This window comes from Gasterosteus aculeatus, chromosome 18 (assembly GCF_964276395.1).
Source record: "Gasterosteus aculeatus chromosome 18, fGasAcu3.hap1.1, whole genome shotgun sequence".
NCBI classification, from domain to species: domain Eukaryota; kingdom Metazoa; phylum Chordata; class Actinopteri; order Perciformes; family Gasterosteidae; genus Gasterosteus; species Gasterosteus aculeatus.
In genome coordinates, this window is record NC_135706.1 from 16,587,605 (window position 1) to 16,599,723 (window position 12,119).

General features: G+C 48.0%; 3 protein-coding genes and 1 non-coding gene across 6 annotated transcripts in view; 1 reads left to right on the forward strand and 3 right to left on the reverse strand.

Moving 5' to 3' along the window:
* Positions 1-1,524, forward strand: part of LOC120815249 (galectin-8) — a gene marked incomplete in the record, with an annotated part of 4,534 nt that extends 3,010 nt beyond the window's left edge. Inside the window, 3 exon segments of the mRNA XM_078093820.1 lie at positions 403-518; positions 593-758; positions 1,184-1,524. Of these exon segments, the coding sequence (XP_077949946.1) occupies positions 403-518; positions 593-758; positions 1,184-1,333 (432 nt within the window).
* Positions 1,525-1,678: 154 nt separating this feature from the next.
* On the reverse strand, positions 1,679-4,791 carry rrm2 (ribonucleotide reductase M2 polypeptide). The gene is made up of 10 exons (XM_078093819.1): positions 4,377-4,791; positions 4,179-4,247; positions 3,576-3,725; positions 3,382-3,498; positions 3,139-3,272; positions 2,953-3,047; positions 2,739-2,872; positions 2,550-2,654; positions 2,350-2,463; positions 1,679-2,093 (listed from the first exon to the last, which is right to left on the reverse strand). Exons 1-10 carry the CDS (start codon positions 4,464-4,466, stop codon positions 1,941-1,943), a joined length of 1,161 nt encoding a protein of 386 aa, XP_077949945.1. The 5' UTR covers positions 4,467-4,791; the 3' UTR covers positions 1,679-1,940.
* On the reverse strand, positions 2,178-2,316 carry LOC144389448 (small nucleolar RNA SNORD94). Its single transcript, XR_013453514.1, has one exon. It is a non-coding gene; the product is annotated as a small nucleolar RNA SNORD94 (small nucleolar RNA).
* A 1,325-nt stretch (positions 4,792-6,116) lies between the features above and the next one.
* Positions 6,117-11,125, reverse strand: klf11a (Kruppel like factor 11a). Of its 3 annotated transcripts, none has more exons than XM_040170236.2 (4): positions 10,691-11,125; positions 9,381-9,593; positions 8,167-8,935; positions 6,117-7,783 (listed from the first exon to the last, which is right to left on the reverse strand). In XM_040170236.2, the coding sequence occupies exons 2-4, from the start codon at positions 9,567-9,569 to the stop codon at positions 7,476-7,478; spliced, it is 1,266 nt and encodes a 421-aa protein (XP_040026170.1). In that variant the 5' UTR covers positions 9,570-9,593; positions 10,691-11,125; the 3' UTR covers positions 6,117-7,475. The 3 variants fall into 3 exon arrangements, with proteins under 3 accessions (XP_040026170.1, XP_040026169.1, XP_077949944.1); XM_040170235.2 differs by having other exon boundaries at positions 10,902-11,022; XM_078093818.1 differs by having other exon boundaries at positions 9,381-11,022.
* Between the last annotated feature and the right edge of the window lie 994 nt (positions 11,126-12,119).

Here is a 12,119-nt window from a genome sequence, read left to right on the forward strand (position 1 = left end):
AGACGGTTCGTTCCCACGTTGACAACGGATCAGTTAAAATAAACTCACTGTGCTCTTCTGGCGACTTGGTGAGTTGTGGAAGATAAACGGAGATTTTATACGAATGTAAACTGGAAAATGTTTCCGTTTATATTCCGGTTGTTGGATCTGATTTTGATTTGATTCAAAATGACCTAAAAGCAGGTTACATTGTTCATTTTACATTGTTCATGTTACATTGTTCATGTTGCATTTTTATGTCTATTTTACAACTTTCACATTATTGTCGCGCTCGTAGAACGAGGACGCGCAGCAATGAGTTGATTGACATTTTACTCAGATTACACATTAAAGTGGGATCACACTTCTGAAACCTGTTGAGAGTGAGAATGTAAATCTGAAGACGCGCTGATGTCCCCACAGGGCGTCCCCTTCAGGGCGTCCCCACCGGGCGTCCCCTTCAGGGCGGAGCTTCTGAGCGGACTGAGTGTCGGACGCAGCGTCTCCGTCTCGGGGAGAACCAATGAGAACGCTCGGAGGTGAGCACCCGCCTGCTGTCCGCTTCAATATGTCCACCACGACTTCTTCTAACATTTCTTCTTCTGTGGTGGAGCTTCGCGGTGAACCTGCGGGTCGCGGGCGGCAACATCGCTCTCCACCTGAACGCTCGCCTGAAGGAGCGCGTCTTCGTCAGGAACTCCTTCCTGTCCGAGTGCTGGGGCCCCGAGGAGACAAAGATGGCCGCCGCATTCCCCTTCAGCGCAGGGACGTACTTTGAGGTAACAAGGCGGCGTCCTTCAGCGCGCCTGACCACATTGAAGGTTGTTTACGGCAGCAGTGACTTCGAATAAAGGTTATTGATCTTTGTTTAAAGGAAACCGTATTTACATTTAAAGTTCTGTTCAAAGGGTGCCAAGAAAATCCACGTTGGTCACTTAAATCTGCTTCCCCCGTTGTGATGCCTGCTTTGACCTTCAGCAGGTTGTCTTCACGTCTACGTCCTAAATGCAGCGAGCTGCTGCTGTGTCTTAACAAGCAATTTAACAGATGTCTCCAATAAAGTGGCCAGTAGGAGTATACAAATGTTTAATATAGTTCTTTAGGATGCTGGAACATCTGGGCACAGCAGTAGAGCACCAGGTTTTATACTTTTAGAACTTCATGACAAACACGACGTCTGACGTAGATGGTTTGGTGTTTGTAGATGATCGTCCTCTGTGGCCCTCGGGGGTTCAAAGTCGCCGTGGACGGCGTCCACCAGCTGGACTACCAACACCGGGTCCAGGACCTGAGCCGGGTCTCAGAGCTGGAGGTCCTGGGAGACGTCACGCTGATGGACCTCAAGGTCTTCTGACCTGTGACCTCATTGCTGACCATTTCACAGAATGAAGCCACCAGGAGAAGTTCTTCATCATCTTGATGAACAAGATACGAGTCTTTAATTCTTACGTGTTGATTTCAAGGAGTCATTTTCCAATCGAACTAATAAATGTACGAGAAGATGAAACTTCTCATAGAATCACATTAAAAGTACAACAAACAGGACTATTGGCTCTGATTGTTAAAGTCAGCGCTCAAATGATTGGCAGCCCGTGATGTGTTTGTGCAGCCGCCACGGCTGATCGACCTGAAGAAACAGCCAGTTAGCTTAGCATAAACGCCTCTGGGTGAAGAGCAGAAAGTGATGACGAGCGACACATTAACACTTAGATCAAGTTTTATTTAAAAAAAACCCGTAACTGTACAAATAAACAAATGACATTGAAACCATATTTAAAAACTCCCTCAGAAAAACATACTAATATAGCAGGTTTTATAAATATAAAAAGAGTTCTGATCCAAACCAGCAGTAGAGTAAACTGGTTGGGGTTTGCGATCTCTGGGCTGAGTGTGCAGGAGCCCTCCCAGCATGCACTGGGGTAGCGAGGTAGCGGGCCTTTCAGAAGGCTGCGAGGTGGTGCTCAGAAGTCGGCGTCCAGCCTGAAGGTGTTGTCGGTGGTGCCGGACATCACGCCCATCCTCTGGTACTCGCCCACACGCTTCTCAAAGAAGTTGGTCTTCCCCTCCAGAGAGATGTTCTCCATGAAGTCAAAGGGGTTCTCCACCCGGTAGATCTGCAGAGAGGAGCCAGTTAGTCTACAGGCACAGCCCCCTACCTGGGTCCTACCACGACCCCCCCCCCCCCCAGGCGAACTCGGTCTGTTCAGTCCAGCGTCTGTGTCGTGCTGCTGTCGCTCTGCCGGCGAACCACTCGTCCCCCGGTCAGAACGTCTGCAGCAGCACTCAGCCCCCATCACCGGCTGAGGTCCGTACCCCTGCGCGTCTCATCACCACAGACCGAACCCGGCGGCTCTGCTGGGACGCCCTTACCTTGGAGAAGCCCAGCTCCAGCATCAGCCTGTCGGCCACGAACTCGATGTACCGCTTCATCAGCTCGCAGTTCATCCCGATCAGCTTCACCGGCAGAGCCTCCGTCAGGAACTCCTGAGGGGAACCGACCAGAGACCAGTGAGACCAGTTTCCCCAGCGACCGAGTGGGGCGGAGAACCGGCAGCGCGTTGGCCACCCACCTGCTCGATCTCCACGGCGTTCTGGATGATCTTGGAGACCTTTTCTACCGACGGTTTGTTTACCAGGTGTTTGAACATCAGGCAGGCAAAGTCACAGTGGAGACCCTGAAACCAGTAACAGGAACCAGTGAGGACCCCCACGCACGCAGCGAGACCAGCAACGAACCCCGATCAATGAGCAATGATGACCTCGTCTCTGCTGATCAGCTCGTTGGAGAAAGTCAGGCCGGGCATCAGGCCTCTCTTCTTCAGCCAGAAGATGGCAGCGAAGGAACCAGAGAAGAAGATGCCCTCCACGGCAGCGAAGGCCACCACGCGTTCTCCTGGAGGAACCAGAGAGAGCGGATCAATACCCGGTATCGGCCCCCGCTGGCCCCACGACAGGAAGTTCCCGTGTCTTTACCGTAGTTGGCAGCCTGGTTACCGATCCAGTTGATGGCCCAGTCGGCCTTCTTCTTCACACACGGCAGAGTCTCAATGGCATTGAAGAGGTATTCTCTGCGGGTCAGTGAACGCACCGTGAGACAACCAGTAGGGACCCCCGACAGACCCGTAGAGACCCCCGACAGACCCGTAGAGACCAGCTCACCTCTCGCTGGGCTCCTTGATGTAGGTGTTGATGAGGAGGCTGTACATCTCTGAGTGGATGTTCTCCATGGCGATCTGGAAACCATAGAAACATCTGGCCTCCGTGACCTGCACCTCCTGGGTGAAGCGCTCCACCTGGGGGTCACACGACCAGGGGAATATTTTAGGATGTTCGAGGTAGCATTTAGGTTTGTAATAAAACTCAAATTAAAACCAACATGAGAAACTGTTGCCGCCTGCTCACCAAGTTCTCGTTGACGATGCCGTCGCTGGCGGCGAAGAAGGCCAACACGTGAGAGATGAAGAACCGCTCTTCGTCCTTCAGAGACTCCCAGTGCTGCAGGTCCTTGGACAGATCCACCTGGACGAAATACAGGAAGTGAGCATCACCAGACACCTGGAGGCCCCGCCCACACGCATCCTCATCTCCGTGGTTACCTCCTCTGCTGTCCAGAAAGAGGCCTCGGCCTTCTTGTACATCTGCCAGATGTCGTGGTACTTGATGGGGAAGATGACAAAGCGGCGAGGGTTGTCCTTCAGTAGAGGCTCCTCCTCTACCTCATTGCCGCTCTTCTTCACTGCTTTTGCCTGAGACACAGAACACACGCGTTGCTGCACACGGTTCACTTGAGTCTTTAAATGACCAACTAATCAGCAGAGTTCATGTTATGGATCACAAACTGTTCTTGGACACCCTGTTGGCCTCCAGGTAACATTTGAGAAAGCTACGATCAATCTACACATTAATCAATGAGTCGTGTCGAAACATCAATCACGGATCTATTAAGAACACTGTGGATCCGCTGCGGATCAATACGAGCATTCATCATTTCCAGTGACAATGTTGCTGCATCAATCAACATGATCTCGATCCACTCACGCGCCCCTCAAAGGCATCGATCACCGACAGAAACAGCTGATCCAACTTTGGCGCCAGAACCGAGACTTTTGGCGCCACGAGAGCTAAACTAATCAAAACGGCGTAACAACCCCAGACTTTAAGGAGAACCGAGGCACTCTGCGTGAGATGACGTCACTCACCGTGGCGTCATTGAAGAGGTTTCGCGCGGTTTTAGACGCCAGGATGCGGCTCGCGCTCAGACTCGGAGGCTGAAAGAGAGAAAAGGCCTCCGTCAAACAGGTACTTGTACACACAGCTAGTACCTTTACATACACCTAGTACTTGTACCGTGATCCCATCTGCTGAAATACACACTCGGAGAGTCTGCTGGTTCTCACCGTGTTCTCTTTGTCCAGCGCCATGTTGTCCATCTGCCCGCTGAGGGACTTCTCCTTCTTCACGGAGAGAGGACTGCGAGTAGGAAACATGTCGAGCTCCTCCAGAAGCGCACAAGAGGTTCAAGTCGAGGGATTAAGCGCTGAAGCTCGAACAGAAGGACGCGAGGAGACGAGGAGAGCAGACTGAAGCGGCTCCCGATGTCCGCTGCCTTCTTTATTGGAATCTTGGCGGCAGAAGAGAGCCGGCCAATAGGGACGCGAGGGTCTCTTTAAGTGACGCTGTGTCGGAGCCAATCAGGTGGCGAAGCCGCCATCACGTGCTGCTGCATTGCCATCCGGCTGTTTGAGCCGAGGTTACAAAACTCCACAAAAGAGACGTTACGAAACTCTTTGAATGAGTTTACGGATAACGTATGTTTGTTGTTACACCCGAAACAGTTAGACTTTGATTATCTAATAGAGACAGAAGTTCAAATGGAACTCTGACTTCCTCATCGATATATTCTTGTTTAATTCGGATTATTAGATTGTATTTACGTATGAATACATTTTTTAGTTCACTATTATATAGCGGCTTGTTCGTCCACACAATTTCTATTTGTATGAATACATATAACATACAAAAACACATTTAGTTCTGGTACTGTTTTTAATATCATATGTGAGAACATGAACGCACATTAAGCCTATAAAGAGTCAAAAAAGTAAGAACACATCCGGGTAACTTGACTCCATGTACCGATATATCGACCCGGAATCATTGCGTGTGTCCTATGATTCAACGTTTCTGTCTCTGAAGCACAAACAAAAGGCTCATCTCCCTCTAAAACATGGCGCCAAACCGACTGGAGTCAGCTGTTTCCGGCCTCGAGGCTCGGCTCTGATTGACTGCTGGAGAACACAACAACACAGCGTGTAAATGTAGGTGAAGAGGAGACATTAAGGCAAACTCATAATCACAAGGTTTATTCAAAGAGTTCTTTTAAAATGCCACGTCACAAAGTCAGAAAGAATGAGGGACATGTATTATTATACTAGAGATAATAACAATTACATTTCATTTTGGAGATGCTTTTATCTAAAGCGACTTACAATAATTGCATTAAAAATATAAAATACAAATGCCAATAAAGGACATTTGTATTTACATATTGATGCTGGTCTCGCGTTGTTTTGAAGTGGTGCTGCAGTACCGCTCTACCTGACTTCCGTTATTATTTATATATTTCTCGTCATTAATTCATTCTGTTTGGCTTCAACCGAATGTCGGTCAGTAAGACAAGGGGGCGGGTCCCTCAACGACCAATGACGCGGCCCGCTCACTTTCCCAGCTCAACACTGGCCTCTCCCATTGGTCACGCCCCCTGAACGCTGCCTCTTGATTGGACAATCACTGTTACCAGGAGGGTTGGGGGAGAGAGTTCCGGTTGTAGAAGGGAAGACGTTACAGTGCCGTTTTCGTGTGGTGAAATGGAAGTTTTAAGTGGCAATGTATGTAACAATTCATCTTATTTTCTATATTTCTATTCATTATAACAGAAAGAAGCTAAAACATGATGGTAAGAAGCCCCAGGCGTGTTTTGTGCTTTTCTGCCAGTGCTTATGCTAAGCTAAACTAACCTGTATCCAACCTGTATCAGGCGTTCATTTTACATTTTTACTTTTCTTTCATTGACTGTTCATCTGTTCGTCTGTTCACCTATTGGATAATTTACTCTTAAAACAAAAAACAAAACCATCTTCCTGGTAAATTTTTTATTATAAAAACGTATTCTTCACTGTTGCTTACAGGCAACCTTCCAGAGATGGGATTATTTTCAGATAATTTATTCAGCCTTTATTATTAAGAATAACATTTAATAAGAAGGGGTTTTCCTTACTGGCTACGATATGTCAAATGTTTATTAAATAATAATTATACGGTGTAAAGCAAAGGTACCATCACAGGGAGGAATACTGTCTACTGACATCCCTAAAATATCAATAACTCGTACTGTTGGAATACATGTTAACATTCATATAGATACCAATATATTTACAATATTTACAGTCACAGACGAACAGGAGCACGAGGTGGAGGCTTTGGCAACAGATAAAACTAGAGTGCGCACATTAAGCTAAACATGACATTTACACATGAAGTAAACATGATGGTACTCGATGGGAGGAGGGGGGGGTCAAAAAAACAAGCTAGTTTAAAAAAAAATATTCCAGTGCAAGTCAAGTTCCTGTTGGTTTCAGTTGGATCTTGTTGGATCCAGTTGGTTCTAGTTGGTTCCAGTTGGACCCAGTTGGATCCTGTGCTGGATGAGTAGCAGCTTGTCGCCCCGTCCTCCTCCGGTGAGTTGGTTTTGGAATAAAATTTCCTGAGCTCAATGGGAAACTCGCTCGGTCCTTCGTCTACGTCACCGGGGACCATCTGAACATTGACCCTCGGCCTCCTCGTCTTTTACCGCGGCTCGAGTTCGCATTGTTTTTTGGTGGGGAATTAACGCTTATTACTAAAACTAAAAAACGTTAAAATGTGGAAACTTCTCCGTTAAGTTGGTCAAACAAAAGCTGAACTATAACATTTTAACAGGATGACTGTTAAACAATTGAATGACTTTCCAGCTAATTGCTACTGTTAGCATGCTAACGGTACAGATATCAGCATGTTAAAGTTGGCTAACCTGCTAAGCGTGAACATGCTAACTGTGAGCTTGTCAACATGCTTAACATGTTGACGTAGCATGACACGTTAACATTTCCTGCTAATATGCTAACGTTAGCATTTAGCTCAAAGTACAGCAAACATGTTCTTCTCAGAGCACCGTACAGAAGATAAAGGTATTCATTTAGATAACACAACCTTCCTCTGGCGCCCCCTTCCATCTTTTCATACATCTCTTGGAACGCGATGAGTGTTTCCAGCCTCTGGGAGGCGCTGCTGAGTCCGTACAGTTTGACGCCACAGTGACACGTTATAAATGAAGCTAACGTCGACGCAGCCGGAGCTAAGTGTCCATTGTTCACCAGCAAAGTTCAAGTTGAAATTCTAAGCCCTGCCCTCGGGGGTCCGGGGTCGCCCCCGTATGGGAGCGGGGAGGACCGAGCCCATCAGTTGGCGGTGGCGACCAGCACGCCGACGGGAAGGGGCCCTTGTGGCGCCAGTTCTGGCCCTTGGGCAGGGCCCCTCTGTGGAGGTCCCGGGTCCCGGGTCTCGGTGGGCCAAGACGACGCCCTCTTGGCGGTGATATGCCGCCGGGCGTGTTTGGTCAGGTGGTCGCTGCGCATGAAGCGGCGGTCGCACACATTGCAGACAAACTTCTTCTCGCCGGTGTGCGTGCGGCGGTGGCGGGAAAGCTCGTCGGAGCGGGCGAACTTCTTGTCGCAGCCGTCCCAGTGACAGCTGAACGGCTTCTCGCCTGCAGAGGAGAAGCAGTTGTCTTGGATCTTACCTTTGTTTAATGTACGGGACGTTCTCATTTTATTGTTGTCATTTCAAGTTTTTGAGATTTTTTCTTAATTATTTTGTCTAATAAAGTGTTTGTGATAAAGACGTTTCATCAAAGTTTAGTTGTGTGACAAGAACAAACTTGAGTTATTTAGCTGGTTCCTTTGTTTTTAATGCCACGCTCTTTCATCATAGAGGAAGCTATGAGGTCACCTGGTCTCTTAAACCCTGGCCTGATGTTAGCATGCTAACAGGCTAAACGTGTCAGTATTAACATGTTGTTATTATATCGGGATCCATGCTGGGTGTAACCAAAGGTTTGACAATACTGGTTGAAGTGACGTCCGGCCTCACCTGTGTGCGTGCGCAGGTGAGCTTTCAGGTGGGAGCTCTTGAAGTAAGTTTTCTTGCAGCCGGGGAAGTTGCAGACGTAGTTCCGTCTGCGGGAGAAGTCGGCCTGCGAGGCACCGCAGCCGCTCGCTGCCGTCGGCATGTAAACGGGCGCCGGTGCCAGGGGGAGGAGCTTAGTGTTGCCCAGCGTCACGACAGTCTGCGTGCCCTGCGGCGCCTGGGACACGGACGCCTGGGGCACCACGAACATCACGGTGCCCCGCGGCAGGGGCCCCCCCTGAGTCTGCACCTGAACCGGCGCCTGCACGAAGGCCGAGATCACACCCGTCCTGCTGCTCACCGGGAAGACCTGGCAGAGGACCGGAGGGGAGCAGGAGGAGGAGCGAGGGGGGGAGGGCAGAGGAGCTCCGACCTTCTCCTCCGCAAGAGTCTCTGGCATCACCAACTGAGGCAGCGTGGACGTCTCCGCTGGCCTGGCGGCGGCCAGAGAAGCGCCGGGGCTGTCGGCGGTGTGGCGGATGACGCTGGTGACCATCGCTCTGCTGGACGGGGTCACGTGGGACGACTCCGTCCGGGGTGGAGGTGCTGAGGTCTCTGCTGCGAGGGGGGGTGAGGGGGTGGAAGGTGGAGCAGGGCAGGCGTAGGAGTCACTGAGGAGGAGGGCGGAGCCTGCGCCAAGGATAGGGCGGGGCAGCGCCGGGTTGGAGGTGGGACTTAGGGCGGAGGTAGTGGAGGCCTCAGCAAAGCTCGGACTGTGAGGCGGAGTCATACACTGATGGAGGAAAACTGATAATTAAACAAGAGCCTATAGACAATACAGCCGTCATTTAGATGGTAAAAGTAAGTAAAAAAGAACAGAAAACTGATCCAACATTAGGAATAATTCTATAAACATACAAATATATTTATACATAGTACATACATATACTTAATGCATGAATACATTACATTACACATGTATAATATTTACATACATATTGCATTTCCTTTCGTCTAATTTAGCTTTTATACTGCAGTAAGAGTCATCCGTTTTATTTAATAAAAGACGAAGAAGATTAATTGATTATCAAAATAGTTGTTAGCTGCAACCCTTTATATATATATTCAATATCCAATGTGATATTTTTACAATCTAGTAAGTATGTATAAATAAATAATTATATCGTAGGATATTTACACACATTATTTATGTTCATGACCATAATTACGTTTCTCACCAATGACGAGAGGGCAATCAGGTCTTTGGGAGCGTCGCCCGCCTCCTGGTGGAGATGGATGGAGTCACAGGAGTCGGAGGTGGGGGTCAGTGGGCGGGGCTTATGCAACCTTTGACCCCAGAAGCTCATGCTGACGAGCGCCTCGGCGGCCTCCAGGTCGTGGTACTCGATGCACGGCTTCGGCTCCATGGTGGTCGCCGTCCGGCCGTCAACCTGCAGGACGAGAGAGACTCAGCAAAGGGACCCCGAATCCCTCAGAACCTTCTCACCACATTGATCCCGAATCAGAAGTGTTCTGCCCAGTGGTTCTTCAATATTTTGGATCCAGAATGATTGACACTCGAAGGTGACGTAAACATGTTATTTTCCTTCCTTTCACAGGAACTGTTTGCTTCAGGAACCCAAATGTTTTTTCTAGACAAGATTCAGTTCAGTGAATGTTTCTTTATGCTATGAAATGTATTTTATATTTCTTATAAGCTAATTAATGTGCAGAAAGACATCAAACAATGACGACGTCGTTGCTGTCGTTCACGTCTTAACTAACAGCGAGTGAAATGTAACAACACACACAGGAAACCTCCCCTGCACCACAATGGATGAATACACCCCCCCTCCAAAACAAGCCCCGCCCCCTCCCTCCTCCCTCATTAACGTGCACCGACTCACCCCCGAGTGAGAGACAGGGGGGAGAGAGAGAGAGAGAGAGACAGCTTCAAACAGGAAGTGTAGTCGGAGACAACAAAGTATCATCAGCGGTCACTGAGATTTCCCACGTTTCAGATCAGCACAAATGCACCACAGCAGATAGAAACATTCATTCACAATCACACAAATCAAAATGAATCTGTTATTAATGATAAACCTGTCGACAAGGATTTATCGATCCGTATGATGTTATTGATCGGTTTAAATCCTGAGGACACATCGAGTCTCATCAATTGTTCAGAATGCTGATTTATAAATGTTTTGATGTTTAATGAGCATCTATTACTATTACTTAAAATAAAACATGGAATACCTGACATTCTAATTGACAAAACATATATAATAATAGATATTATTCAATGGTACATCATTGTCACATGTGCTTCCTCTTATTATATTTTAATATTAAAATGATCATTCTGTAGTCAGATTATGACAGTTATATACGTATTGAATATATGAATATAAACATATCTGTAATTATACATGTATATTAAATATAATAAATATATGCGTGTATAACATAATCAACATATAGATATAACATACACAGTATAGGTTATACGTTACATAATGAAAGTCTAGAATGAGATCGAACTCACCAGTGGAAACAAAGACAACCTGCATCAACTTTATCATCCGGCGATGCAACTGTTGTACACACGCACGCGCACAGGAGACACCGGGTTCAGCCTGACCTCAGGTAAACCGAGCGGCGTGCACGAGCCCACCTGAGCGCGCGCAGGCTCGGCTGTTTTAAGAAGAACGCGCAACAACTTGAGAATAAAAGAAGAATAAAAGCGCGAGACTGACCTGCCAGCAGCGCGCACGTGAAGCCGATCACGAGGAAGTAAACAGGGAGCGCTCGATTAGAAAGCTCCCGACTCGAGCCGAGCGGAGACACGCTCAGAAATAAAGAAATAACAGAAGAAATGAGAAGCAGTCTGGCGGGTGGTAACACGCAGCCAATCACAGGCCGAGGCGTAGCGCGCCGCGGCCAATCACGCGCCTGGCCGCGCGTCACCGGGCCGCGGGGGCCCCGCCATTCGCCGGCGCGGGGTGCGCGGCTGTCGGGGGGCGTGGCCGCGGAGTCAGCGGTGTCAAAGTAAACCCGGTGAACCCGGGAGCGCGCGAGGCGAGGCGCGAGGACGCGCACGCGAGAAGCAACTGCGGATACACAATGAATGTACAGAGAGTTCTGTTGTTATCAGAAAGATTATTATATATAAATAATAATATTAACTTGGTTAACTGCGGTTTTCAGTGATTATCTAAAAGTGGAAATTAATACACACCTTCTATCATGATAAATAAATGATATATTCAAGCTAATCTCTTTTGAAAAAAAATGATGTCATAAATATAACTATATATTTTTTGTTTTTTCTTTATACGGTTAAAGTAATATTATTATGTGTTACAGACCAATAATGTTTTAAATGAACTTGATCTTTAGTTTGTTCAACGTCTTGAAGAAGGACGTGTTTTACGTATTGATCATCGAATTCTCTCCAAAAAATTAACTGGAGGACGAAGAGGCAGAAGTGGAGGAAGAGGAGCAAAAGGAGGAAGATTAGGAATGAGACCCCCGTGTTGGGGTCGCGAGGGGCGGGGGCCTTCTAGCCTTCTTCTAGCCCTCTCCTCCCCCACACACGCTGCCTCCTTTGTTGTGGCTGCACGTTAACCCGCAGGGGGACACCGAGATGAAGGAGGAGGAGGAGCAAGCTGGAGGTGGAGATGGAGGAGGAAGTTGGAGGAGGAGGAAGAGGGCAGAAGAAGGTGAAAGGAAAAGAGAGAGGAAACGAGAGGCCATGAGAGGAAAGGAGAGGAGGAGACGGGGTGACGCCAGTTTGTTTCCCCTTTCAGGTTCAGCGAGGTTGTGATATTAGAAAAAAGAAAAAGGCAGAAGGAAAAACAGTTTCAGGCAGAAGAAGAGATGTTTGTGTTACAGGAAGGTCCTCCAGTCCTTTGTGTCTCGTTCCGAGCAGAAAATGCACACATTCAAATATCCTCATTATATTATCAGGATTA

Coding starts and splice junctions, on each gene's coding strand:
- rrm2 (XM_078093819.1), bottom strand. CDS start 4,466: ATGTTTCCTACTCGCAGTCCTCTCTCCGTGAAGAAGGAGAAGTCCCTC. Junction 3,273..3,381: donor GCATCGTCAACGAGAACTTG/GTGAGCAGGCGG, acceptor TGTGACCCCCAG/GTGGAGCGCTTCACCCAGGA. Junction 2,655..2,738: donor AGCTGATCAGCAGAGACGAG/GTCATCATTGCT, acceptor TACTGGTTTCAG/GGTCTCCACTGTGACTTTGC.
- klf11a (XM_040170236.2), bottom strand. CDS start 9,569: ATGGAGCCGAAGCCGTGCATCGAGTACCACGACCTGGAGGCCGCCGAG. Junction 8,936..9,380: donor TGATTGCCCTCTCGTCATTG/GTGAGAAACGTA, acceptor TTCCTCCATCAG/TGTATGACTCCGCCTCACAG. Junction 7,784..8,166: donor TCACCTGCGCACGCACACAG/GTGAGGCCGGAC, acceptor TCTCCTCTGCAG/GCGAGAAGCCGTTCAGCTGT.